The 27,041-nt window shown below is 50.9% G+C and overlaps 1 protein-coding gene across 3 annotated transcripts in view; it reads left to right on the top strand.

The window, feature by feature from the left end:
- Window positions 1–27,041, top strand: part of ulk4 (unc-51 like kinase 4) — a 434,415-nt gene that overhangs the window by 335,403 nt on the left and 71,971 nt on the right. For all 3 annotated transcript variants that reach the window (XM_078413782.1, XM_078413790.1, XM_078413774.1), the window contains 2 exons: window positions 6,710–6,876; window positions 14,149–14,247. In XM_078413782.1, coding sequence (XP_078269908.1) covers window positions 6,710–6,876; window positions 14,149–14,247 — 266 coding nt within the window. The remainder of the gene's footprint in view (window positions 1–6,709; window positions 6,877–14,148; window positions 14,248–27,041) is intronic.

Raw genomic sequence — 27,041 nt, 5'->3', positions numbered from 1 at the left:
GGTGGGTGGGAGGCTGGCTTTGATGTGCTGCAGGACCAGTCTCTCGAAGCACTTTGTGATGACCGGTGTGAGTGCTACCGGACGGTAGTTGTTAAGGCCGCTGATGACAGACTTTTTCGGCAGTGGGATGATTGTGGCGGACTTCAGGCAGGGAGGGATGGTGGATTTTAAAAGGGACAGGTTGAAGATTTTTGTGAAGACCTCAGATAATTGGTCTGCACATTCCCTCAGCACTCTGCCCGTCACACCATCGGGGTCTGCAGCTTTCCTGGGATTCACTGCTCTGAGCACGCGCTTAACATCATACTCCTGCACAGTGAAGGTGTTGCTGTCATATGTTGAAAGGCTGGAGCGATTGGGCTTGTATACACTGGAATTTAGAAGGATGAGGGGGGATCTTATTGAAACATATAAGATAATTAGGGGATTGGACACATTAGAGGCAGATAACATGTTCCCAATGTTGGGGGAGTCCAGAACAAGGGGCCACAGTTTAAGAATAAAGGGTAGGCCATTTAGAACGGAGATGAGGAAGAACTTTTTCAGTCAGAGGGTGGTGAAGGTGTGGAATTCTCTGCCTCAGAAGGCAGTGGAGGCCAGTTCGTTGGATGCTTTCAAGAGAGAGCTGGATAGAGCTCTTAAGGATAGCGGAGTGAGGGGGTATGGGGAGAAGGCAGGAACGGGGTACTGATTGAGAGTGATCAGTCATGATCGCATTGAATGGCGGTGCTGGCTCGAAGGGCTGAATGGCCTACTCCTGCACCTATTGTCTATTGTCTATCCTGGCCCTGAGCCAGCAGACAGAACTCCTCCAACATATTGAATGCAGGATGTCAGACAAGCCCTGCCTGACCCGTCCACACTCGACCATCCACAGAGGCTCAGTGCTATCAACAGCCACTTGCTCAGCTTCCTCTATCTAAACTACACTCGTGTTGTGCCTGGACCATTCTATGTAACTATCTCAACACAAAACAGACAGAAAAAATGAACTGTAGGGGGATGTGATGGCAGCTGCCTTGACCTCCAGCAGTATTTAACCAAATGTGCTCTCACTAAGAATGGGAATGTGTGTGCAGCACAGTGGTGCAGCGGGTAGACCTGCTGCCTTACAGCCCCAGAGACCCTGGATCAACTGACTAGGGTGCTGTCTGTACGGAGTTTGTACCTTCTCCCTGTGACCGGGTGCTCCGGTTTCCTCTCACACTCCAAAGACGTGCGAGAGGAAAGGTGTGGCCTCACTCTGGCAATGGAGGAGTCGAGGGCAGAAAGGTCAGAGTGGGAATGGGAAGGGGAGTTACAATGGTCAGCAACCGGGAGATCCAGCAGGCCTTGGCGGACCGAGCGCAAGTGCATTCTCTGAATGCATGCAAGAGAGAGCTAGATAGAGCTCTTAAGGATAGCGGAGTCAGGGGGTATGGGGAGAAGGCAGGAACAGGGTACTGATTGAGAATCATCAGCCATGATCACATTGAATGGCAGTGCTGGCTCGAAGGGCCGAATGGCCTCCTCCTGCACCTATTGTCTATTGTCTAAGTGTTCAGTGAAACGGTGACCCGGACAACGCCTGGTCTTGCTGATGTAACGGAGGAACTCAGTAGATCAGGTAGTAACTGTGGAGGGAATAATGGGAAGGCAACACATTTCAGACCATTTCGCTATTCATATCACATCGTTGCCATCTCGTGATCATCCCAAGTGTTTTTCAGCCAACAGGTCGTTCGTGAAGTTCCAAAGCACAAATCAGAATCCCGACCAAAACTGCCATTGTCATAGTCAGACAGCACGAAACAGGCCCTTCGGCCCAACCTGCCCGTGCTGGCCAAAATGCCCCATCTAAGCTAGTCCCACCTGCCCGTATTTGGCCCATATCCCTTGAACCTTCCCTATCCATGAACCTGTCCAGTGTCTGTCTATTAAATGTTGCTCTGGTACCTGCCTCAACTACCTCCTCTGGCAGCTTGTTCCATATACCCACCACCCTCAACTACCTCCTCCGGCAGCTTGTTCCATATACCCACCACCCTCTGATTGAAAGTGTTTCCCCTCAGGTTCCTATTAAATCTTTCCCCCCTCACCTTAAATCTATGCCCTCTAGATTCCCCAACCCTGGATAAAAGACTCTGCAATCAATTCCCCTCATGATTTTATACACCTCGATAAGATCACCCCTCAGCTCTCAGGAGGAAAGTCCTAGCCTACCCAACCTCAGACCCTCAAATCCTGGCAACACAATAGACAATAGACAATAGGTGCAGGAGTAGGCCATTCAGCCCTTCGAGCCAGCACCGCCATTCAATGCGATCATGACTGATCACTCTCAATCAGTACCCCGTTCCTGCCTTCTCCCCATACCCCCTCACTCCGCTATCCTTAAGAGCTCTATCCAGCTCTCTCTTGAAAGCATCCAACGAACTGGCCTCCACTGCCTTCTGAGGCAGAGAATTCCACACCTTCACCACTCTCTGACTGAAAAAGTTCTTCCTCATCTCCGTTCTAAATGGCCTACCCCTTATTCTTAAACTGTGGCCCCTTGTTCTGGACTCCCCCAACATTGGGAACATGTTTCCTGCCTCTAATGTGTCCAATCCCCTAATTATCTTATATGTTTCAATAAGATCCCCCCTCATCCTTCTAAATTCCAGTGTATACAAGCCCAATCGCTCCAGCCTTTCAACATACGACAGTCCCGCCATTCCGGGAATTAACCTAGTGAACCTACGCTGCACGCCCTCCATAGCAAGAATATCCTTCCTCAAATTAGGAGACCAAAACTGCACACAGTACTCCAGGTGCGGTCTCACCAGGGCCCGGTACAACTGTAGAAGGACCTCTTTGCTCCTATACTCAACTCCTCTTGTTACGAAGGCCAACATTCCATTGGCTTTCTTCACTGCCTGCTGTACCTGCATGCTTCCTTTCATTGACTGATGCACTAGGACACCCAGATCTCGTTGAACTCCCCCTCCTCCTAACTTGACACCATTCAGATAATAATCTGCCTTTCTATTCTTACTTCCAAAGTGAATAACCTCACACTTATCTACATTAAACTGCATCTGCCATGTATCCGCCATTCCGAAAGGGACCCATTTATCCCCACTCTTTGCTTTCTGTCTGTCAACCAATTTTCTATCCACGTCAGTACCCTACCCCCAATACCATGTGCCCTAATTTTGCCCACTAATCTCCTATGTGGGACCTTGTCGAAGGCTTTCTGAAAGTCGAGGTACACCACATCCACTGACTCTCCCCTGTCAATTTTCCTAGTTACATCCTCAAAAAATTCCAGTAGATTTGCCAAGCATGATTTCCCCTTCGTAAATCCATGCTGACTCGGAATGATCCTGTTACTGCTATCCAAATGCTCAGCAATTTCGTCTTTTATAATTGACTCCAGCATCTTCCCCACCACTGATGTCAGACTAACTGGTCTATAATTACCCGTTTTCTCTCTCCCTCCTTTCTTAAAAAGTGGGACAACATTTGCTATCCTCCAATCCACAGGAACTGATCCTGAATCTATAGAACATTGAAAAATGATCTCCAATGCTTCCACTATTTCTAGAGCCACCTCCTTAAGTACCCTGGGATGCAGACCATCAGGCCCTGGGGATTTATCAGCCTTCAGTCCCATCAGTCTACCCAAAACCATTTCCTGCCTAATGTGGATTTCCTTCAGTTCCTCCATCACCCTAGGTTCTCCGGCCCCTAGAACATTTGGGAGATTGTGTGTATCTTCCTCAGTGAAGACAGATCCAAAGTAACGGTTTAACTCGTCTGCCATTTCTTTGTTCCCCATAATAAATTCCCCTGCTTCTGTCTTCAAGGGACCCACATTTGCCTTGACTATTTTTTTCCTCTTCACGTACCTAAATAAACACCTCGTAAATCTTATCTGCATTCTTTCCAGCTTTATGGCATGTTTCCTATGCATTAATGTTAATGTATTAATCTAAAAGTGGCATGTCTGCCACAGTGAATTTCCAACATTGATTTTGGGTTCCCGTCAATGAAATCAGCCTCATAAACCACTTTAAATCTACTGTGGAATTCCTATATTCTGTGAAAAGATAAAATCCATTCGTGGCAACTTATAACAAGTTGTGTTTGAGTAGGTTTAGTAAATGTCAGTGATTCTATTATTAACATGCTGATCCTGAGTACATGTATATTCACACTGCAAAGGTCATGTTTTAACACAATCTTCTACTTTTGCCTACATAAGATTACACATGCCCTGTAATTGGTTATATGTTTTCACACCTGCCTCATATCCTTGATGCTTGCAACAATTTCTTCTCAGGGTTTCTCTGCACACTGCCTACTTCTGTCTGTGAATCCACCATCCTAACCCTAACCCTAACCCTAACCCATCACGTACAGTTTTGTCATCCAGGATCATTCAGTTTACTTCCCAGATCTACCGTGCCAACACTGTGCTTGATTCAGTCTCTCACCTCTGTCCATGAAGGTCACGTCTGAAAGGCTAATATCTTCCACACTGTAGAAACAAGTAAATGCAGATGCTGGTTTACACAACATGACACAAAGTGCTGCTGTGCAGTGTTCAGAAAGTATTCACACCCCTTCACTTGGTCCACATTTTGCTATGTTACAGCCTTATTTTAAAATGCATTAAATTCATTTTTTCATCATCAATCTACACAATACCCCATAATAAAAAAGTGAAAACAGGTGTTTAGAAATGTTTGCAATGTAATTAAAAAGAAATAACTGAAATATCACATTTACATAAGTATTCAGACCCTTTGCTATGACACTCAAAATTGAGCATAAATTCATCCAATTTCCATTGATTATCCTTGAGATGTTTCTACAACTTGGTTGGAGTCCACCAGTGGTAAATTAAATTGATTGGACATGATTTGGAAAGGCACACACCTGTCTATATAATGGTCCCACAGTTGACAGTGCATGTCAGAGCAAAACCCAAGCCATGAAGACAAAGGAATTGTCCATAGACCTCCAAGACAGGATTGTGTCAAAGCACAGATCTGGGGAAGGGTATAAAACAATCTCTGCAGCATTGCAGGTCCCAAAGAGCACAGTGGCCTCCGTCATTCTTAAATGGAAGAACTTTGGAACCACCAGGACTCTTCAGAGCTGCCCAGCCGAACTGAGCAATCAGGGGAGAAGGACCGTGGTCAGGGAGGTGACCAAGAACCCGATGGTCACTCTGACAGAGTTCCAGAGTTCCTCTGTGGAGATGGGAGAACCTTCCAGAAGGACAACTATATCTGCAGCACTCCACCAATCAGGCCTTTATGGTAGAGTGGCCAGACGGAAGCCACTCCTCAGTAAAAGGTGCTTGGATTTTGCCAAAAGGCACCTAAAGGACTCTCAGACAATGAGAAACAAGATTCTCTGGTCTGATGAAACCAAGATTGAACTCTTTGGCCTGAATGCCAAGCGGCACCACTCATCACCTGGCCAATACCATACCTACGGTGAAGCATGGTGGTGGCAGCATCATGCTGTGGGGATGATTTTTCAGCGGCAGGAACTGGGAGATTAGTCAGGATCGAGGGAAAGATGAACGGAGAAAAGTACAGAGAGATCCTTGATGAAAATCTGCTCCAGAGCGTTCTGGACCTCAGACTGGGGCGGAGGTTCACCTTCCAACAGGACAACGACCCTAAGCACACAGCCAAGAAAACGCAGCAGTGGCTTCGTGACAATCCTGTGAATGTCCTTGAGTGGCCCAGCCAGAGCCCGGACTTGAACCCGATCGAACATCTCTGGAGGGACCTGAAAATAGCTGTGCATCAACGCTCCCCATCCAACCTGACAGAGCTTGAGAGGATCTGCAAAGAAGAATGGGAGCAATTGCCCAAATACAGGTGTGCCAGGCTTGAAGCCTCAGACCCAAGAAGACTTGAGGCTGTAATCGCTGCCAAAGGTGCCTCAACAAACTACTGAGTAAAGGGTCTGAATACATATGTAAATGTGATATTTCAGTTATTTCTTTTTAATTACTTTGCAAACATTTCAAAACACCTGTTTTCGCTTTTTTATTATGGGGTACTGTGTAGATTGATGATGAAAAAATGAATTTAATCCATTTTAAAATAAGGCTGCAACGTAGCAAAATGTGGAAAAAGTGAAGGGGTCTGAAAACTTTCTGAATGCACTTTAACTCAGCGGGTCAGTCAGCATCTGTGGAGAACATGGATAGGTGACGTTTCACAGAGTGCTGGAGTAACTCAGCGGGTCAGGCAGCATCTGTGGAGAACATGGATAGGTGACGTTTCACAAAGTGCTGGAGTAACTCGGCGGGTCAGGCAGCATCTGTGGAGAGCATGGATAGGTGCTGGAGTAACTCAGCGGGTCAGGCAGCATCTGTGGAGAACATGGATAAGTGACACTTCGGATCGGAACTCCTCTTCAGACTGATATCATAGACTGAATCAGCCATGATCACATTGAATGGCGGTGCTCGAAGGGCCGTATGGCCTGCTCCTGCACCTATTGTCTGTTGAATGCACATAAGAAAATCATTCCCTCGTCAGATGCTGCCTGACCGGCTGAGTTCCTCCAGCACTTTGTGTTTTGCTCAATATTCCAGTATCTGCAGTTTGTTGTGTTGCCGGCCGTATTGTACCCTGTCGTGTGTGTGAAATGGCCAACGCTGATGTGTCTGGCTTGGAAAATCACGGTTGGTGTCTGTTTCTTTCTCTTGCCACAGGTCTCGTGGATCACATCCGCAACCTGATCATTGAAGCCACTGCTCTCTACCTTGAAGTGGATGATAAAGGAAGTGTGAAGACCAGCAGCAATCTGCTCTTACCTCTCATTGATATTTTACACAGCATGCTGAAGCACGTCTCCAATATTGTCCGCTTTGCTTTGCAGGTGAGATCACCTGGTCTTGCTGTCCTAGTTATCCTGGTCCCAGGCAGAGCTCATTCTTTGCTTCATGTTCACCAAGTTTAAAGATACGTGTCACGTGTACTGAGGTACAGTGAAAAGCTTTGTTGCATGCTAACCCAGTCAGCGGAAAGAGTATACATGATTACAATCGAGTCATTTCCAGTGTATAGATACATGATAAGGGAATAACGTTTAGTGCAAGATAAAGCCAGCAAAGTCTGAGGGTCACCAATGAGGTAGATAGTAGTTCAGTACTGCTCTCTGGTTGTGGTAGGATGATTCAGTTGCCTGATAACAGCTGGGAAGAAACTGTCCCTGAAACTGTTTGTTTTCATGGAAACAGGGTAAAGATCAGACGAGGGTTCAGAGGTGAATGATTCGGGGTTTAATAGGGGAAAGCCGATGTGATGAGGGTGTTGTAGATCTCACAGACCAAAGGTGAATACGTCACCAGACACAGGTGAACACGTCACCAGACACGGATGAACACGTCACCAGACACAGGTGAACACGACACAGGTGAACACGTCACCAGACACGGGTGAACACGCCACCAGACACCCAGGTGAACACGTCACCAGACACAGGTGAACACCTGTGAAGAAAGCCAATGGAATGTTGGCCTTCATAACAAGAGGAGTTGTGTATAGGAGCAAAGAGGTCCTTCTGCAGTTGTCATCCACTGATCTATTGGCCCTGTGTGCAAACTGCAGGGGGTCCAGCAGGGGCTTTGTGATGTTTTTCAGCTGGGCCAGCACGTCTTTCAAAGGTCTTCATGATGACAGAGGTCAGTGCGACAGGCCTGTAGTCATTAAGACCAGTGATCCTTGTCTTTTTGGGTACAGGGACAATAGTGGAGACCTTGAAGCAGGCAGGGACAGTGCAGGTTTGCAGGGACTGGTTGAAAATGTCTGTGTAGATCGGTGCCAGTTGTTCGGCACAGAGCTTGAGGGTGGAGGGGGAAACATTGTCCGGTCCTGGAGATTTCCGGCTTTTCTGTTTCCTGAATAACCTCTCCACCTCCGCAATTTCTATTGTTGGAGACGGAGAAGTGGGCAGATTGATGTTGGGCAGCAGGGGGGGGGTGTGTGGGTAGTGGATGAGGGCCCAGTCAGTGCAGACTGGAGTCAGGCTGTGAGTACGTGTGAAGTGGTGATTGGGGAGGAGGGGGGAGGGGATCCCAGGATTATGTTTCTGTTTCTCGAACCTGCAGTAAAACTCGTTCAGGTCATTGGTCAGCTGACGATTGTCCAAGGAGCGGGGGGTTTTCCTCTTGTACCTGGTGATTCCTTGCAAGCCCTTCCAAACTGAAGAGTTATTAGCTGAGAACCTGCTCCTCAGCTTCTCAGAGTGCCTTTCCTTGGCAGCTCTGATTCCTCTTCTCAGCTTGTACTTAGCCTGCCTGTAGAGGTCTGTATCCCCGCTCCTGTAGGCCTCATCTTTAGACTGGCGGAGCTATCTGAGTTCTGCTGTAATCCGGGGCTTGTCGTTGTTAATCCTGATCCAGGTCCTAGTGGCAATGCAACTGTCCTCACTAAAGCTGACATATGGTGTCACAGTGTCTGCACATTCATTGGCCGTCATTGCAAAAGCATTGGAGTTCAGAGAAGGGGAGTTTAATTACAGTTGACCAGGATGTTGGACAGTTCACATTTGGAACATGGAGATCTATGAGTCATTAGCTGAGAACGTGCTCCTCAGCTTCTCAGAGTACCTTTCCTTGGCAGCCTCATCCATTATAGATGAGGCTCTCACTAGGGTCTCTTCTACATCCCGCAGCTCCGCTCTTGCTCCCCCTCCCCCCATTCGTAACAAGGACAGAATCCCCCTTGTCCTCACCTTCCACCCCATCAGCCAGCGTATCCAACAAATCATCCTCCAACATTTCCGTCACCTACAACAGGACCCCACCACTGGCCACATCTTCCCATCCCCTCCCTATTTCTGCGTTCCGCAGAGACCGTTCCCTCCGTAACTCCCTGGTCCACTTGTCCCTTCCTACCCAAACCACCCCATCCCCGGGCACTTTCCCCTGCAACCGCAGGAGATGCAACACCTGTCCCTTTACCTCCCCCCTTAACTCCATCCAAGGACCCCTCCTCCTTCCCAGTTCTCCCTCTATCTTCCTGTCTCCACCTATATCCTTCCTTTGTCCCGCCCCCCTGACATCAGTCTGAAGAAGGGTCTCGACCCGAAACGTCACCCATTCCTTCTCTCCTGAGATGCTACCTGACCTGCTGAGTTACTCCAGCACTTTGCGATACAATGGAGATCTATGAGGTTTACGGTTGTTATGGATAGAGACAGGGCGGGCCCATGAGTTCAGATTCTAAATTGGGGCCAAGCCAACTTTGAAGGTATTTGACAGGAACTAGTTCAAGTGATTGAAGCAGGTTGTTTGAAGGAATAGGAATGTCAGGAAGGTGGGACGTGTTTAAACGTGCGCTGACAAGAGTCGAGGACATGCACGTCCCTGTTAGTGGGAAGGGCAAGGCAGGTAAGCGTAAGAAACTTGGATGACTAGAGAAATAGCGGCTCTGGTCAAGAATAAGAAGGAGCATGTGCAGGTGTAAGCAACCAGGATCAAGGGGATCCCTGAAGGAGTTCTGGGAACTAAAGAATAAGCTGAAAAGGGAAATCGGAAGAGCAAAAGGGGACAGGAGATGGCTCTGGTAGATGGCATTAAGGATACTCCCAAAAGATTTTATAACTACACTAGACCAAGTAGACCCGTTGGGCCCAAACCTCTCCTGCATTGGTGCAGCAACCTCTCCTCCCCCCCCCCCCCCACCTCCCCCCCCCCCCCCTAACCCCCTTCCCCTCCCCCACCACTCCATCCCCCTCAACCCTCCTATCCTCCCGCCTCCCCCCCTTCCTCCCTCACCCTCCCCCCGCCCTCCTTAGGAGATAGATTTAAACTTTAAAATGTGAATAGCTTTTAAAATATAACACCGATTTCAATGGTATAAGAAGATAACTGCAGATGCTGGTACAAATCGAAGGTATTTATTCACAAAATGCTGGAGTAACTCAGCAGGTCAGGCAGCATCTCGGGAGAGAAGGAATGGGTGACGTTTCGGGTCGAGACCCTTTTTCAGACTGATGTCAGGGGGGCGGGACAAAGGAAGGATATAGGTGGAGACAGGAAGATAGAGGGAGATCTGGGAAGGAGGAGGGGACGGGAGGGACAGAGGAACTATCTAAAGTTGGAAAACTTTAGATAGAAGTACCGATTTCAATGGTACTTCCATTAGCACCAAAGGGACGACGGTGAGTAAGGTGGGCCTAAAATTGTTGCGCAATCGTGTACCGTTTTGGCTGTAGTTCAGGAACTAACAAACAAACAAATGTCTTAGTATATAGGTGAAGATAAAAAGGGTAACCAAAGAGAGAATGGGACCCTTCGGGAATCAAAGTGATCAAAGTATGAAGCTACATGAAGTATGAAGTATGAAGCTACATGAGATGGGCAAGGTCCTCAACAAGTATTTCTCCTCTGTGTACATCATGGAAAAAGACAGGAGGACTGGGGAACTTGGGGCAGTCAATGCAAGTGTCTTGCAGCAGTGTTAGAGCTGAAGAGGTGCTGGAGGTCCTGCTGTGTATTAAGATGGACAAATGTCCCGGGCCTGATCAAATATATCTGAGGACATTGTGGGAAACTAGAGAGGACATTGCAGGGGTCCTGGCTGCGATTTCTGAGTCGTCGTTAAATACAGGAGAGGTGCCGAAAGACTGGAGGGTGGCAAATGTGCCTCTATTCAAGAAGGGAACAGGCTGGCAACTACAGGCTAGTGAGCTTAAAATCTGTATAGGAAGGTTACTAGAGGGTATTCTGAGGAATAGGATATACATGCATAAAGATGGACAAAGACTGATTGAGGATGGTCAGCATTGTTGTGTACATGTCTCACAAATCTGATTGAGTTTTTTGATGATGGGACCATAAAGGTTGATGAGGGCAGAGCTGTAGATGTTGTGTACATGGACTTCAGCAAAGCATTTGAAAAGGCTCCATACGGTAGGCTGCTTTGTAACGTTGGATCGCATGGGATCCAAGGAGAGATAGCTGAATGGATAGCAAATTGGCTTCATGGAAGGAAGCAGAGGGTGATGGTGGAAGGTTGCTTCTCGGACTGGAGGCCTGTGACTAGTGGTGTGCCTCAGGGTTCAGTGCTGGGCCCGTTACTGTCATTTACATCACTGATTTGAATGAGAATGTACATGGCAAGATTGGCAAGTTTGCAGATGAGTGGTATCGAGCGGCAGTGGGTGGTATTGTTGATTGTAAAGAAGGTTGTGAAAAATTGCAGCTTAGTCGATTGGCCAGGTGGGTTGAGGAATGGTTGGTACAATTTAATGTAGAGAAATGTTCTTCCCTCGTCCTGTAGCTGTACACTGTAAACGGGTCAATTGTAATCATGTAGTGTCTTTCCACTGACTGGTTAGCACGCAACAAAAACTTTTCACCGTACCTCGGTACACGTGACCACGGTAAACCAATACCAAAGAGGAACCCTTCGTTACATTAACTGGAGGACAGGCCACCAAGCAGGACGCTTTGCAAATGATTCAAAAGTGAGTGGTTTTGCAGAAAGTGAAGATGGTTGTGAAAGATTGCTACAGGATCTTGATCGATTGGCCAGGTGGGCTGAGGAATGGTTGATGAAATTTAATACAGAGAAGTGTGAGGTGTTGCATTTTGGAAAGTCTAACATGGGCAAGACCTATACAGTAAATGGTAGGGCTCTGGGGAATGTAGTAGAGCAGAGGGATCTAGGTACATAGTTCATTGAAAGTAGCGTCACAGGTAGATCCCTGCAGAACTCCACTGGTCACAGACTTCCAGCCTGTCCACCACAACCCTCTTCTATCAGTCAGCCAGATCTGTATCCATACGACCAAGTCACTGTTAATCCTGTGCATCTGAATCTTCTGCATCAGCCTCCCAGGGGATCTTTATCAAATGCTTCACTAAAATCCAGGCAGACCACATCCACCGCCCCACCCTCATCGATTACCTTTGTCACCTCCTCAAAAACTCGATCAATGTAGTAAGACCTTATGGAGACTCTGGCAGTCCTACCCCAACAGTCTTTCCAGGTGAGGCAGAGGTTGACTTTCACCTCCTCCAACCTCATCTCCTGTATCCGCTGTTCCAGGTGTGGACTTCCATATATCAGTGAGACCAAGCGCAGGCTCGGCGATCGTTTCACTGAACACCACCACTCAGTCCACCTTAACCTACCTGAACTCCCAGTTTCTAAACACTTTAACTCCCTCCCCATTCCCACACTGACCTTTCTGTCCTGGGCCTCCTCCATTGTCGGAGTGAGGCCCAGCGCAAATTGGAGGAACAGCACCTCATATTTCACTTGGGTAGTTTACACCCCAGCGGTATGAACATTGACTTCACTAACTTCAAGTAACCCTTGCTTTCCTTCTTTCTCCATCCCTCCCCCTCCCAGTTCTCCCACCAGTCTTACTGTCTCCAAATACTTTTTATCTCTGTTTGCTCCCAGCTTCTCCCAGCTAACAATGATCTATTGTACATTTTCCTTGATCTCCATTCACTTTGTCCTATTTTCACAGCTAACGCTTCCTCTCCCCTGAAATCAGTCTGAAGAAGGGTCTCAACCCAAAACGTCACCCATTCCTTCTCTCCAGAGATGCTGCCTGTCCCGCTGAGTTACTCCAGCATTTTGTGTCTATGGTAGATGACATGATTGGATTGAATTGCAGGGCAGGATTGTGGGCTGAAGGGTCTCCACCTGCTCCTTGTGGACTACGTGTGGCCTTGTGGTTTTACAGGGTTGGTAATTGGGTCATTGGGAGACTGGATGTGTTCAAGAGAGAGTTAGATTTAGCTCTTAGGACTAAGGGAATCGAGGGATATGGGGAGAAAGCAGCAGTGGGGTATTTTAGTGTGGTGCACACTGTAGTCACTTTGTGCGTGTGGAAGGCGTGAACCTTCAGGGAGTTTGATGTGGGCCAACAATGTGGGCCACAGCCTGTTCCTATGTTGCACTGTTCTATGATATCAGTGCAGGAACGGTATTCACCCAAATCAGAAAACTGCAAGCAGTGGCGTTCCATGCTAGTAAACCTTTCCTTCCAAAGATGAATAGAATACCTGGAATCTTCTTCTCTGAGCACCCGTTGAAGCTAGTGGAGGTCGGTTGGAAATTTCCAGCGGAATTGAGATATTTTTGGTATAACGTGAGCTGAAATGAAAACAAGGCAGTGAGATGAAATTGAGGAAACCAGGAATTGCAAGTGTTGTTTTACCAAGGAACAACACAAAGTCTGGAGTAACACAGCGGGTCAGGCAGCATCTCTGGAGAACATGGATTGTTGATGTTTCACAGAGTGTTGGAGTAACTCAGCGGGTCAGGCAGCATCTGTGGAGAACATGGATAGGTGACGTTTCTGGTCGGGACCCTTCTTCAGACTGTATGAAATTGAGATATAGCTCAGGCATTGTCTAATGAAACAGATTGAGGTGAGACTGAGTTCCAAGGGTAATGGGGAGAAGGGCAGGAGGTGGGGCAAGGTGGACACTGGCCTTTGGGTGGGCGGCAGGCTGCATATCTTTACAACCTCAACGTTTGAACCCAATCAGGATATCCCTGGTGCCAGTTGGTCTTCAAAAGCAAGTGCAGAGTCTATTGTATTAACATATTTGAAAGCTTTCTATCTATTGCCAACATTTATTTCTCAATTGATTTTAATTTCCTTGCTCTAAAACAAAATATTTAGATTTAGGTTTAGGTTCGATTTAGGTTTATCATTGTTATATTTACCGAGGTACAGTGAAAAGCTTTGTTTGTATGCTATCCACACTGATCAGATGTAGTAGACATGAATACCATCAGGTCAAACTCAAGTGCAATAGGTAGAGCAAAGGGGGAGACACAGAGTGTGGAATATAGTTCCCACCAGTGCTATATAATTGCTTTATTCGTGTGAAAATAGGGCTTGCCTACACTAGACCCAAATCCTCCTCTGCTTATCAACCAGTCTCTATGTTTGTGATCTTATACTGCCACAATATTATCATGTTTCTGCCAAATATCGGTAACTGGCCGTAAATGAACAGCTCATCATGACTTGGAAGGTTTTGACCATCCAGAAGGCACGAGGTGTGAATCTCGCAATCTCCCACTGACACATTTCACTACCTGCTGTGACTCATTTGTACCTTAAAGGAAAATGCGCTGCGAGATTTATTTTCATTTCTGTTTCCTCACCAAGGCACAAAAGTCTGGCACAGGAGGGGACACACAGGCTGCTGAAGACCTTCTGCTTATCAATAAACCCCTGACGGACTTAATTAGCCTGCTCATTCAACTGGTAAGAATTCACTTTGCTTCTGGTCGGAAGGAATGCTGGGGAGAGATGGGGACCCTGTGTACATGTAGTGAACTTGTCCACAGGTAGAAGGAGCAGAGCTGAGGCATTCCAACAAGACCTTAGAGGAACTGATTGTGTAAAGAAAATAATGACGTACAAAATAAGTCACAATCAAATTGAACGCAATGGTTTACCCAACATGTTTCTCAGTTCTGTAGGAACGGTGTGCGAGAGCAGATGGTAAATGAAGATTGTGAGCTGACATTGTCACACTTCCACACTGACATTGCCACATATTCCTGAAGATGCACATTGATAGATTCTTCATTAGTGCGGGTGTCAGGGGTAATGGGAAGAAGGCAGGAGAATGGGGTTGAGAGCGAGAGATAGATCAGCCATGATTGAATGGCGGAGTAGAGTTGATAGGCCGAATGACACCTGTACTAATCAAGAATATGTCAATCTCCACCTTAAAAATATCCACAGACTTGGCCTCCACAGCTCTCTGTGGCAATCAATTCCAAAGATTCACCGCCCTCTGACTAAAGAAATTCCTCCTCATCTCCTTTCTAAAGGAACGCCCTTTAATTCTGAGGCTGTGCCCTCTGGTCCTAGACTCTCCCACTAGTGGAAACATCCTCTCCACATCTACTCTATCCAGGCCGCTCACTATTCACTATTCGGTAAGTTTCAATGAGGTCCCCCATCAGTCTGAAGAAGGGTCTTGACCCGAAAAGTCACCCATTCTTTCTCTCCTGAGATGCTGCCTGACCTGCTGAGTTACTCCAGAATTTTGTGATACCTTCAATGAGGTCCCCCCTCATCCTTCTAAACTCCAGTGAGTACAGGCCCAGTGCCGTCAAACGCTCATCATATGTTAACCCACTCATTCCTGGGATCATTCTTGTAAAATAATATAAGAAGATAACTGCAGATGCTGGTACAAATCGAAGGTTTTTATTCACAAAATGCTGGAGTAACTCAGCAGGTCAGGCAGCATCTCGGGAGAGAAGGAATGGGTGACATTTTGGGTCGAGACCCTTCTTCAGACAGATGTCAGGGGGGCCGGGACAAAGGAAGGATATAGGTGGAGACAAGAAGATAGAGGGAGATCTGGGAAGGGGGAGGGGAAGAGAGGGACAGAGGAACTATCTAAAGTTGGAGAAGTCGATGTTCATACCACTGGGCTGCAAACTGCCCAGGCGAAATATGAGGTGCTGTTCCTCCAATTTCCGGTGGGCCACACTATGGCACTGGAGGAGGCCCATGACAGAAAGGTCAGACTGGGAATGGGAGGGGGAGTTGAAGTGCTCAGCCACCAGGAGATCAGTTTGGTCAATGCGGACCGAGTGCAGGTGTTCAGCGAAGCGATCGCCGAGCCTGCGCTTGGTTTCGCCGATGTAAATAAGTTGACATCTAGAGCAGCGGATGCAATAGATGAGGTTGGAGGAGGTGCAGGTGAATCTTTGTACAGAATACAGAATACAGAGCCTTTATTTGTTATTCGGTACCGAGGTACCGAACGAAATTACGTTACCAGCAGTCACACAAAAAAAGAAACACAAGACACATAACCCCAACACAAACATCCATCACAGTGACTCCAAACACCCCCTCACTGTGATGGAGGCAACAAAACTTCCGCTCTCTTCCCCACGCCCAAGTCCCCGCGGCCGAGCCGCACCGGGCGCTGAAACATCCCGCGGCCGAGCCGGGCGATGGAAGGCCCCGCGGCCGTACCGTGCGCAGAAGGCCCTGCGGCCGAGCCGCGCCGGGCGATGGAAGGCCCTGCGGCCGAGCCGCACCAGGCACTGTTAAGTCCAGCGGCCGAGCCGCACCGGGCGATGGAAGGCCCCGCGGGCGATGGAAGGCCCCGCGTTTATTTTTTCCAGCGCAAACGGAGATACGACCCGGAAAGGGTCGCATCTCCGTTGAGGAAGAGATTTTTAAAGGTTTCCCCCACCCCCCCACCACCCCCCACATATACACAGCTAAAGATAGACTATTTCATACATCTAACACTAACAAATAGACAAGAAAAGAAGAAAGACAAACAGTCTGCCGGCGAGCCGTAGCTGCAGGGCAGCGCCGCCACCTGGTAAGACTGTTTGGGTCCTTGGATGGAGTTGAGGGGGGAGGTAAAGGGACAGGTGTTGCATCTCGTGCGGTTGCAGGGGAAAGTGCCCGGGGTTGGGGTGGTTTGGGTAGGAAGGGACGAGTGTACCAGGGAGTTACGGAGGGAACGGTCTCTGCGGAAAGCGGAGAGGGGAGGGGATGGGAAGATACGGCCAGTGGTGGGGTCCCGTTGTAGGTGACGGAAATGTTGGTGGATGAAGGATTGGTCAATGGGTCTGCCGGGACAGTTCTGTTTAAACCTTTCTTGTAAACCTCCTCTGGACCCTCTCCAGAACCAGCACATCCTTCCTCAGATATGGGGCCCAAAACTGCTCACAATACTCAAAATGCCGCCTGCCCAGCACCTTATAGAGCCTCAGCATTACATCCCTGTTTTTATATTCTAGTGCTCTCGTAATAAATCCAAGGATTGCATCCACCTTCCTTACTACTGATTCCACTTGCAAATTATGCACCAGCAGCTTTACAACTCCGATTTCTAAATTCTCTTCCCATTTAGAAAATAGTCTACACCTTTATTCCTACTACCAAAATGCATGACTCCACACTTTGCTCCACTATATTCCATCTATCACTTCTCTGCCCACTCTCCCACAGTTTAAGAATAAGGGGTAGGCCATTTAGAATGGAGATGAGGAAAGACTTTTCAGTCAGTGAGTTGTGAATCTGTGGAATTCTCTGCCTCAGAAGGCAGTGGAGGCCAGTTCTCTGAATGTATTCAAGAGAGAGCTAGATAGAGCTCTTAAGGATAGCGGAGTCAGGGGGTATGGGGAGAAGGCAAGAACGGGGTACTGATTGAGAATGATCAGCCATGATCACATTGAATGGTGGTGCTGGCTTGAAGGGCCGAATGGCCTCCTCCTGCACCTATTGTCTATTGCCTATTGTCTCCCAACCTGTCCAAGTCCTTCTGTAGAGTCCCTGCTTTCCCAACACTACCTGCCCCTCCACCTAGCTGTATAATTGGGCTCAAAACCTTTAATCCCCTCATCCAAATTATTACACCGTGAAGAGTAGCAGCCCCAGTAGTGACCCGATTCCAACGTCTGTAATCCCCATCGTATCGTCATGTACGATGCACAAGGCACTGGTTCATATGTCAGGCTGGGTGAGGGCTAGAATGTCCTTCGTTAAAGCTTCTATGGGAACCTGAGGGGAAACCTTTCCACACTGAGGGTGGTGGGTGTATGAAACAAGCTGCCAGTGGATGTAGTCAAGGCAGGTACAATAACAACAGATAAAAGATACTTGGACAGGTTCATAGATAGGACAGGTTCAGAGGAAAATGGGTGAAATGCGGGCGGGTGGGACTAGTGTAGATGGGGCATGTTGGGCGGTGTGGGCAAGGTGGGACTGGTGTAGATGGGGCATGTTGGTCAGTGTGGGCAAGGTGAGACTAGTGTAGATGGGGCATGTTGGTCGGTGTGGGCAAGGTGGGACTAGTGTAGATGGGGCATGTTGGTCGGTGTGGGCAAGGTGGGACTAGTGTAGATGGGGCAAGTTGTTCGGTGTTGGTGGGTGGGACTAGTGTAGATGGGGCATGTTGGTCGGTGTGGGTGGGTGGGACTAGTGTAGATGGGGCATGTTGGTCGGTGTGGGTGGGTGGGACTAGTGTAGATGGGGCATGTTGGTCGGTGTGGGTGGGTGGGACTAGTGTAGATGGGGCATGTTGGTCGGTGTGGGTGGGTGGGACTAGTGTAGATGGGGCATGTTGGTCGGTGTGGGTGGGTGGGACTAGTGTAGATGGGGCATGTTGGTCGGTGTGGGTGGGTGGGACTAGTGTAGATGGGGCATGTTGGTCGGTGTGGGTGGGTGGGACTAGTGTAGATGGGGCATGTTGGTCGGTGTGGGTGGGTGGGACTAGTGTAGATGGGGCATGGTGGTCGGTGTGGGTGGGTGGGACTAGTGTAGATGGGGCATGTTGGTCGGTGTGGGTGGGTGGGACTAGTGTAGATGGGGCATGTTGGTCGGTGTGGGTGGGTGGGACTAGTGTAGATGGGGCATGTTGGTCAGTGTGGGACTAGTGTAGATGGGGCATGTTGGTCAGTGTGGGACTAGTGTAGATGGGGCATGTTGGTCGGTGTGGGTGGGTGGGACTTGTGTAGATGGGGCATGTTGGTCGGTGTGGGACTAGTGTAGATGGGGCATGTTGGTCGGTGTGGGACTAGTGTAGATGGGGCATGTTGGTCGGTGTGGGACTAGTGTAGATGGGGCATGTTGGTCGGTGTGGGACTAGTATAGATGGGGCATGTTGGTCGGTGTGGGTGGGTGGGACTAGTGTAGATGGGGCATGTTGGTCGGTGTGGGTGGGTGGGACTAGTGTAGATGGGACATGTTGGTCAGTGTGGGACTAGTGTAGATGGGGCATGTTGGTCGGTGTGGGACTAGTGTAGATGGGGCATGTTGGTCGGTGTGGGACTAGTGTAGATGGGGCATGGTGGTCAGTGTGGGACTGGTGTAGATGGGGCATGGTGGTCAGTGTGGGACTAGTGTAGATGGGGCATGGTGGTCAGTGTGGGACTAATGTAGATGGGGCATGGTGGTCAGTGTGGGACTAGTGTAGATGGGGCATGTTGGTCGGTGTGGGTGGGTGGGACTAGTGTAGATGGGGCATGTTGGTCGGTGTGGGTGGGTGGGACTAGTGTAGATGGGACACGTTGGTCAGTGTGGGACTAGTGTAGATGGGGCATGTTGGTCGGTGTGGGACTAGTGTAGATGGGGCATGTTGGTAGGTGTGGGACTAGTGTAGATGGGGCATGGTGGTCAGTGTGGGACTAGTGTAGATGGGGCATGGTGGTCAGTGTGGGACTAGTGTAGATGGGGCATGGTGGTCAGTGTGGGACTAGTGTAGATGGAGCATGGTGGTCAGCGTGGGACTAGTGTAGATGGGGCATGGTGGTCAGTGTGGGACTAGTGTAGATGGGGCATGGTGGTCAGTGTGGGACTAGTGTAGATGGGGCATGGTGGTCAGTGTGGGACTAGTGTAGATGGGGCATGGTGGTCAGTGTGGGACTAGTGTAGATGGGGCATGGTGGTCAGTGTGGGACTAGTGTAGATGGGGCATGGTGGTCAGCGTGGGACTAGTGTAGATGGGGCATGGTGGTCAGTGTGGGACTAGTGTAGATGGGGCATGTTGGTCGGTGTGGGACTAGTGTAGATGGGGCATGTTGGTCAGTGTGGGTGGGTGGGACTAGTGTAGATGGGGCATGGTGGTCAGTGTGGGACTAGTGTAGATGGGGCATGGTGGTCAGCGTGGGACTAGTGTAGATGGGGCATGGTGGTCTGTGTGGGACTAGTGTAGATGGGGCATGGTGGTCAGTGTGGGACTAGTGTAGATGGGGCATGGTGGTCAGTGTGGGACTAGTGTAGATGGGGCATGGTGGTCAGTGTGGGACTAGTGTAGATGGGGCATGGTGGTCAGTGTGGGACTAGTGTAGATGGGGCATGGTGGTCAGCGTGGGACTAGTGTAGATGGGGCATGGTGGTCAGTGTGGGACTAGTGTAGATGGGGCATGTTGGTCGGTGTGGGACTAGTGTAGATGGGGCATGTTGGTCAGTGTGGGTGGGTGGGACTAGTGTAGATGGGGCATGGTGGTCAGTGGGGGACTAGTGTAGATGGGGCATGGTGGTCAGTGTGGGACTAGTGTAGATGGGGCATGGTGGTCAGTGTGGGACTAGTGTAGATGGGGCATGGTGGTCAGCGTGGGACTAGTGTAGATGGGGCATGGTGGTCAGTGTGGGACTAGTGTAGATGGGGCATGGTGGTCAGCGTGGGACTAGTGTAGATGGGGCATGGTGGTCAGTGTGGGACTAGTGTAGATGGGGCATGGTGGTCAGTGTGGGTGGGTGGGACTAGTGTAGATGGGGCATGGTGGTCAGTGTGGGACTAGTGTAGATGGGGCATGGTGGTCAGTGTGGGACTAGTGTAGATGGGGCACGGTGGTCAGTGTGGGACTAGTGTAGATGGGGCATGGTGGTCAGTGTGGGACTAGTGTAGATGGGGCATGGTGGTCAGCGTGGGACTAGTGTAGATGGGGCATGGTGGTCAGTGTGGGACTAGTGTAGATGGGGCATGGTGGTCAGCGTGGGACTAGTGTAGATGGGGCATGTTGGTCGGTGTGGGGCTAGTGTAGATGGGGCATGGTGGTCAGTGTGGGACTAGTGTAGATGGGGCATGGTGGTCAGTGTGGGACTAGTGTAGATGGGGCATGGTGGTCAGCGTGGGACTAGTGTAGATGGGGCATGTTGGTCAGTGTGGGTGGGTGGGACTAGTGTAGATGGGGCATGGTGGTCAGTGTGGGACTAGTGTAGATGGGGCATGGTGGTCAGTGTGGGACTAGTGTAGATGGGGCATGGTGGTCAGTGTGGGACTAGTGTAGATGGGGCATGGTGGTCAGCGTGGGACTAGTGTAGATGGGGCATGTTGGTCGGTGTGGGTGGGTGGGACTAGTGTAGATGGGGCATGTTGATCGGTGTGGGTGGGTGGGACTAGTGTAGATGGGGCATGTTGGTCAGTGTGGGACTAGTGTAGATGGGGCATGTTGGTCAGTGTGGGACTAGTGTAGATGGGGCATGTTGGTCGGTGTGGGTGGGTGGGACTTGTGTAGATGGGGCATGTTGGTCGGTGTGGGACTAGTGTAGATGGGGCATGTTGGTCGGTGTGGGACTAGTGTAGATGGGGCATGGTGGTCAGTGTGGGACTGGTGTAGATGGGGCATGGTGGTCAGTGTGGGACTAGTGTAGATGGGGCATGGTGGTCAGTGTGGGACTAATGTAGATGGGGCATGGTGGTCAGTGTGGGACTAGTGTAGATGGGGCATGTTGGTCGGTGTGGGTGGGTGGGACTAGTGTAGATGGGGCATGTTGGTCGGTGTGGGTGGGTGGGACTAGTGTAGATGGGACACGTTGGTCAGTGTGGGACTAGTGTAGATGGGGCATGTTGGTCGGTGTGGGACTAGTGTAGATGGGGCATGTTGGTAGGTGTGGGACTAGTGTAGATGGGGCATGGTGGTCAGTGTGGGACTAGTGTAGATGGGGCATGGTGGTCAGTGTGGGACTAGTGTAGATGGGGCATGGTGGTCAGTGTGGGACTAGTGTAGATGGAGCATGGTGGTCAGCGTGGGACTAGTGTAGATGGGGCATGGTGGTCAGTGTGGGACTAGTGTAGATGGGGCATGGTGGTCAGTGTGGGACTAGTGTAGATGGGGCATGGTGGTCAGTGTGGGACTAGTGTAGATGGGGCATGGTGGTCAGTGTGGGACTAGTGTAGATGGGGCATGGTGGTCAGTGTGGGACTAGTGTAGATGGGGCATGGTGGTCAGCGTGGGACTAGTGTAGATGGGGCATGGTGGTCAGTGTGGGACTAGTGTAGATGGGGCATGTTGGTCGGTGTGGGACTAGTGTAGATGGGGCATGTTGGTCAGTGTGGGTGGGTGGGACTAGTGTAGATGGGGCATGGTGGTCAGTGTGGGACTAGTGTAGATGGGGCATGGTGGTCAGCGTGGGACTAGTGTAGATGGGGCATGGTGGTCTGTGTGGGACTAGTGTAGATGGGGCATGGTGGTCAGTGTGGGACTAGTGTAGATGGGGCATGGTGGTCAGTGTGGGACTAGTGTAGATGGGGCATGGTGGTCAGTGTGGGACTAGTGTAGATGGGGCATGGTGGTCAGTGTGGGACTAGTGTAGATGGGGCATGGTGGTCAGCGTGGGACTAGTGTAGATGGGGCATGGTGGTCAGTGTGGGACTAGTGTAGATGGGGCATGTTGGTCGGTGTGGGACTAGTGTAGATGGGGCATGTTGGTCAGTGTGGGTGGGTGGGACTAGTGTAGATGGGGCATGGTGGTCAGTGGGGGACTAGTGTAGATGGGGCATGGTGGTCAGTGTGGGACTAGTGTAGATGGGGCATGGTGGTCAGTGTGGGACTAGTGTAGATGGGGCATGGTGGTCAGCGTGGGACTAGTGTAGATGGGGCATGGTGGTCAGTGTGGGACTAGTGTAGATGGGGCATGGTGGTCAGCGTGGGACTAGTGTAGATGGGGCATGGTGGTCAGTGTGGGACTAGTGTAGATGGGGCATGGTGGTCAGTGTGGGTGGGTGGGACTAGTGTAGATGGGGCATGGTGGTCAGTGTGGGACTAGTGTAGATGGGGCATGGTGGTCAGTGTGGGACTAGTGTAGATGGGGCACGGTGGTCAGTGTGGGACTAGTGTAGATGGGGCATGGTGGTCAGTGTGGGACTAGTGTAGATGGGGCATGGTGGTCAGCGTGGGACTAGTGTAGATGGGGCATGGTGGTCAGTGTGGGACTAGTGTAGATGGGGCATGGTGGTCAGCGTGGGACTAGTGTAGATGGGGCATGTTGGTCGGTGTGGGGCTAGTGTAGATGGGGCATGGTGGTCAGTGTGGGACTAGTGTAGATGGGGCATGGTGGTCAGTGTGGGACTAGTGTAGATGGGGCATGGTGGTCAGCGTGGGACTAGTGTAGATGGGGCATGTTGGTCAGTGTGGGTGGGTGGGACTAGTGTAGATGGGGCATGGTGGTCAGTGTGGGACTAGTGTAGATGGGGCATGGTGGTCAGTGTGGGACTAGTGTAGATGGGGCATGGTGGTCAGTGTGGGACTAGTGTAGATGGGGCATGGTGGTCAGCGTGGGACTAGTGTAGATGGGGCATGTTGGTCGGTGTGGGTGGGTGGGACTAGTGTAGATGGGGCATGTTGATCGGTGTGGGTGGGTGGGACTAGTGTAGATGGGGCATGTTGGTCAGTGTGGGACTAGTGTAGATGGGGCATGTTGGTCAGTGTGGGACTAGTGTAGATGGGGCATGTTGGTCGGTGTGGGTGGGTGGGACTTGTGTAGATGGGGCATGTTGGTCGGTGTGGGACTAGTGTAGATGGGGCATGTTGGTCGGTGTGGGACTAGTGTAGATGGGGCATGTTGGTCGGTGTGGGACTAGTGTAGATGGGGCATGTTGGTCGGTGTGGGACTAGTATAGATGGGGCATGTTGGTCGGTGTGGGTGGGTGGGACTAGTGTAGATGGGGCATGTTGGTCGGTGTGGGTGGGTGGGACTAGTGTAGATGGGACATGTTGGTCAGTGTGGGACTAGTGTAGATGGGGCATGTTGGTCGGTGTGGGACTAGTGTAGATGGGGCATGTTGGTCGGTGTGGGACTAGTGTAGATGGGGCATGGTGGTCAGTGTGGGACTGGTGTAGATGGGGCATGGTGGTCAGTGTGGGACTAGTGTAGATGGGGCATGGTGGTCAGTGTGGGACTAATGTAGATGGGGCATGGTGGTCAGTGTGGGACTAGTGTAGATGGGGCATGTTGGTCGGTGTGGGTGGGTGGGACTAGTGTAGATGGGGCATGTTGGTCGGTGTGGGTGGGTGGGACTAGTGTAGATGGGACACGTTGGTCAGTGTGGGACTAGTGTAGATGGGGCATGTTGGTCGGTGTGGGACTAGTGTAGATGGGGCATGTTGGTAGGTGTGGGACTAGTGTAGATGGGGCATGGTGGTCAGTGTGGGACTAGTGTAGATGGGGCATGGTGGTCAGTGTGGGACTAGTGTAGATGGGGCATGGTGGTCAGTGTGGGACTAGTGTAGATGGAGCATGGTGGTCAGCGTGGGACTAGTGTAGATGGGGCATGGTGGTCAGTGTGGGACTAGTGTAGATGGGGCATGGTGGTCAGTGTGGGACTAGTGTAGATGGGGCATGGTGGTCAGTGTGGGACTAGTGTAGATGGGGCATGGTGGTCAGTGTGGGACTAGTGTAGATGGGGCATGGTGGTCAGTGTGGGACTAGTGTAGATGGGGCATGGTGGTCAGCGTGGGACTAGTGTAGATGGGGCATGGTGGTCAGTGTGGGACTAGTGTAGATGGGGCATGTTGGTCGGTGTGGGACTAGTGTAGATGGGGCATGTTGGTCAGTGTGGGTGGGTGGGACTAGTGTAGATGGGGCATGGTGGTCAGTGTGGGACTAGTGTAGATGGGGCATGGTGGTCAGCGTGGGACTAGTGTAGATGGGGCATGGTGGTCTGTGTGGGACTAGTGTAGATGGGGCATGGTGGTCAGTGTGGGACTAGTGTAGATGGGGCATGGTGGTCAGTGTGGGACTAGTGTAGATGGGGCATGGTGGTCAGTGTGGGACTAGTGTAGATGGGGCATGGTGGTCAGTGTGGGACTAGTGTAGATGGGGCATGGTGGTCAGCGTGGGACTAGTGTAGATGGGGCATGGTGGTCAGTGTGGGACTAGTGTAGATGGGGCATGTTGGTCGGTGTGGGACTAGTGTAGATGGGGCATGTTGGTCAGTGTGGGTGGGTGGGACTAGTGTAGATGGGGCATGGTGGTCAGTGGGGGACTAGTGTAGATGGGGCATGGTGGTCAGTGTGGGACTAGTGTAGATGGGGCATGGTGGTCAGTGTGGGACTAGTGTAGATGGGGCATGGTGGTCAGCGTGGGACTAGTGTAGATGGGGCATGGTGGTCAGTGTGGGACTAGTGTAGATGGGGCATGGTGGTCAGCGTGGGACTAGTGTAGATGGGGCATGGTGGTCAGTGTGGGACTAGTGTAGATGGGGCATGGTGGTCAGTGTGGGTGGGTGGGACTAGTGTAGATGGGGCATGGTGGTCAGTGTGGGACTAGTGTAGATGGGGCATGGTGGTCAGTGTGGGACTAGTGTAGATGGGGCATGGTGGTCAGCGTGGGACTAGTGTAGATGGGGCATGGTGGTCAGTGTGGGACTAGTGTAGATGGGGCATGGTGGTCAGCGTGGGACTAGTGTAGATGGGGCATGTTGGTCGGTGTGGGGCTAGTGTAGATGGGGCACGGTGGTCAGTGTGGGACTAGTGTAGATGGGGCATGGTGGTCAGTGTGGGACTAGTGTAGATGGGGCATGGTGGTCAGCGTGGGACTAGTGTAGATGGGGCATGGTGGTCAGTGTGGGACTAGTGTAGATGGGGCATGGTGGTCAGCGTGGGACTAGTGTAGATGGGGCATGTTGGTCGGTGTGGGGCTAGTGTAGATGGGGCATGGTGGTCAGTGTGGGACTAGTGTAGATGGGGCATGGTGGTCAGTGTGGGACTAGTGTAGATGGGGCATGGTGGTCAGCGTGGGACTAGTGTAGATGGGGCATGTTGGTCAGTGTGGGTGGGTGGGACTAGTGTAGATGGGGCATGGTGGTCAGTGTGGGACTAGTGTAGATGGGGCATGGTGGTCAGTGTGGGACTAGTGTAGATGGGGCATGGTGGTCAGTGTGGGACTAGTGTAGATGGGGCATGGTGGTCAGCGTGGGACTAGTGTAGATGGGGCATGTTGGTCGGTGTGGGTGGGTGGGACTAGTGTAGATGGGGCATGTTGATCGGTGTGGGTGGGTGGGACTAGTGTAGATGGGGCATGTTGGTCAGTGTGGGACTAGTGTAGATGGGGCATGTTGGTCAGTGTGGGACTAGTGTAGATGGGGCATGTTGGTCGGTGTGGGTGGGTGGGACTTGTGTAGATGGGGCATGTTGGTCGGTGTGGGACTAGTGTAGATGGGGCATGTTGGTCGGTGTGGGACTAGTGTAGATGGGGCATGTTGGTCGGTGTGGGACTAGTGTAGATGGGGCATGTTGGTCGGTGTGGGACTAGTATAGATGGGGCATGTTGGTCGGTGTGGGTGGGTGGGACTAGTGTAGATGGGGCATGTTGGTCGGTGTGGGTGGGTGGGACTAGTGTAGATGGGACATGTTGGTCAGTGTGGGACTAGTGTAGATGGGGCATGTTGGTCGGTGTGGGACTAGTGTAGATGGGGCATGTTGGTCGGTGTGGGACTAGTGTAGATGGGGCATGGTGGTCAGTGTGGGACTGGTGTAGATGGGGCATGGTGGTCAGTGTGGGACTAGTGTAGATGGGGCATGGTGGTCAGTGTGGGACTAATGTAGATGGGGCATGGTGGTCAGTGTGGGACTAGTGTAGATGGGGCATGTTGGTCGGTGTGGGTGGGTGGGACTAGTGTAGATGGGGCATGTTGGTCGGTGTGGGTGGGTGGGACTAGTGTAGATGGGACACGTTGGTCAGTGTGGGACTAGTGTAGATGGGGCATGTTGGTCGGTGTGGGACTAGTGTAGATGGGGCATGTTGGTAGGTGTGGGACTAGTGTAGATGGGGCATGGTGGTCAGTGTGGGACTAGTGTAGATGGGGCATGGTGGTCAGTGTGGGACTAGTGTAGATGGGGCATGGTGGTCAGTGTGGGACTAGTGTAGATGGAGCATGGTGGTCAGCGTGGGACTAGTGTAGATGGGGCATGGTGGTCAGTGTGGGACTAGTGTAGATGGGGCATGGTGGTCAGTGTGGGACTAGTGTAGATGGGGCATGGTGGTCAGCGTGGGACTAGTGTAGATGGGGCATGGTGGTCAGCGTGGGACTAGTGTAGATGGGGCATGGTGGTCAGTGTGGGACTAGTGTAGATGGGGCATGGTGGTCAGTGTGGGACTAGTGTAGATGGGGCATGGTGGTCAGTGTGGGACTAGTGTAGATGGGGCATGGTGGTCAGTGTGGGACTAGTGTAGATGGGGCACGGTGGTCAGTGTGGGACTAGTGTAGATGGGGCATGGTGGTCAGCGTGGGACTAGTGTAGATGGGGCATGGTGGTCAGTGTGGGACTAGTGTAGATGGGGCATGT

The sequence above is a fragment of the Rhinoraja longicauda genome, chromosome 2, assembly GCF_053455715.1.
Source record: "Rhinoraja longicauda isolate Sanriku21f chromosome 2, sRhiLon1.1, whole genome shotgun sequence".
Taxonomy (NCBI): Eukaryota; Metazoa; Chordata; class Chondrichthyes; order Rajiformes; family Arhynchobatidae; genus Rhinoraja; species Rhinoraja longicauda.
The sequence above is the reverse complement of the archived record's forward strand: the minus strand, read 5'-3'. Positions and strand labels throughout refer to the sequence as shown.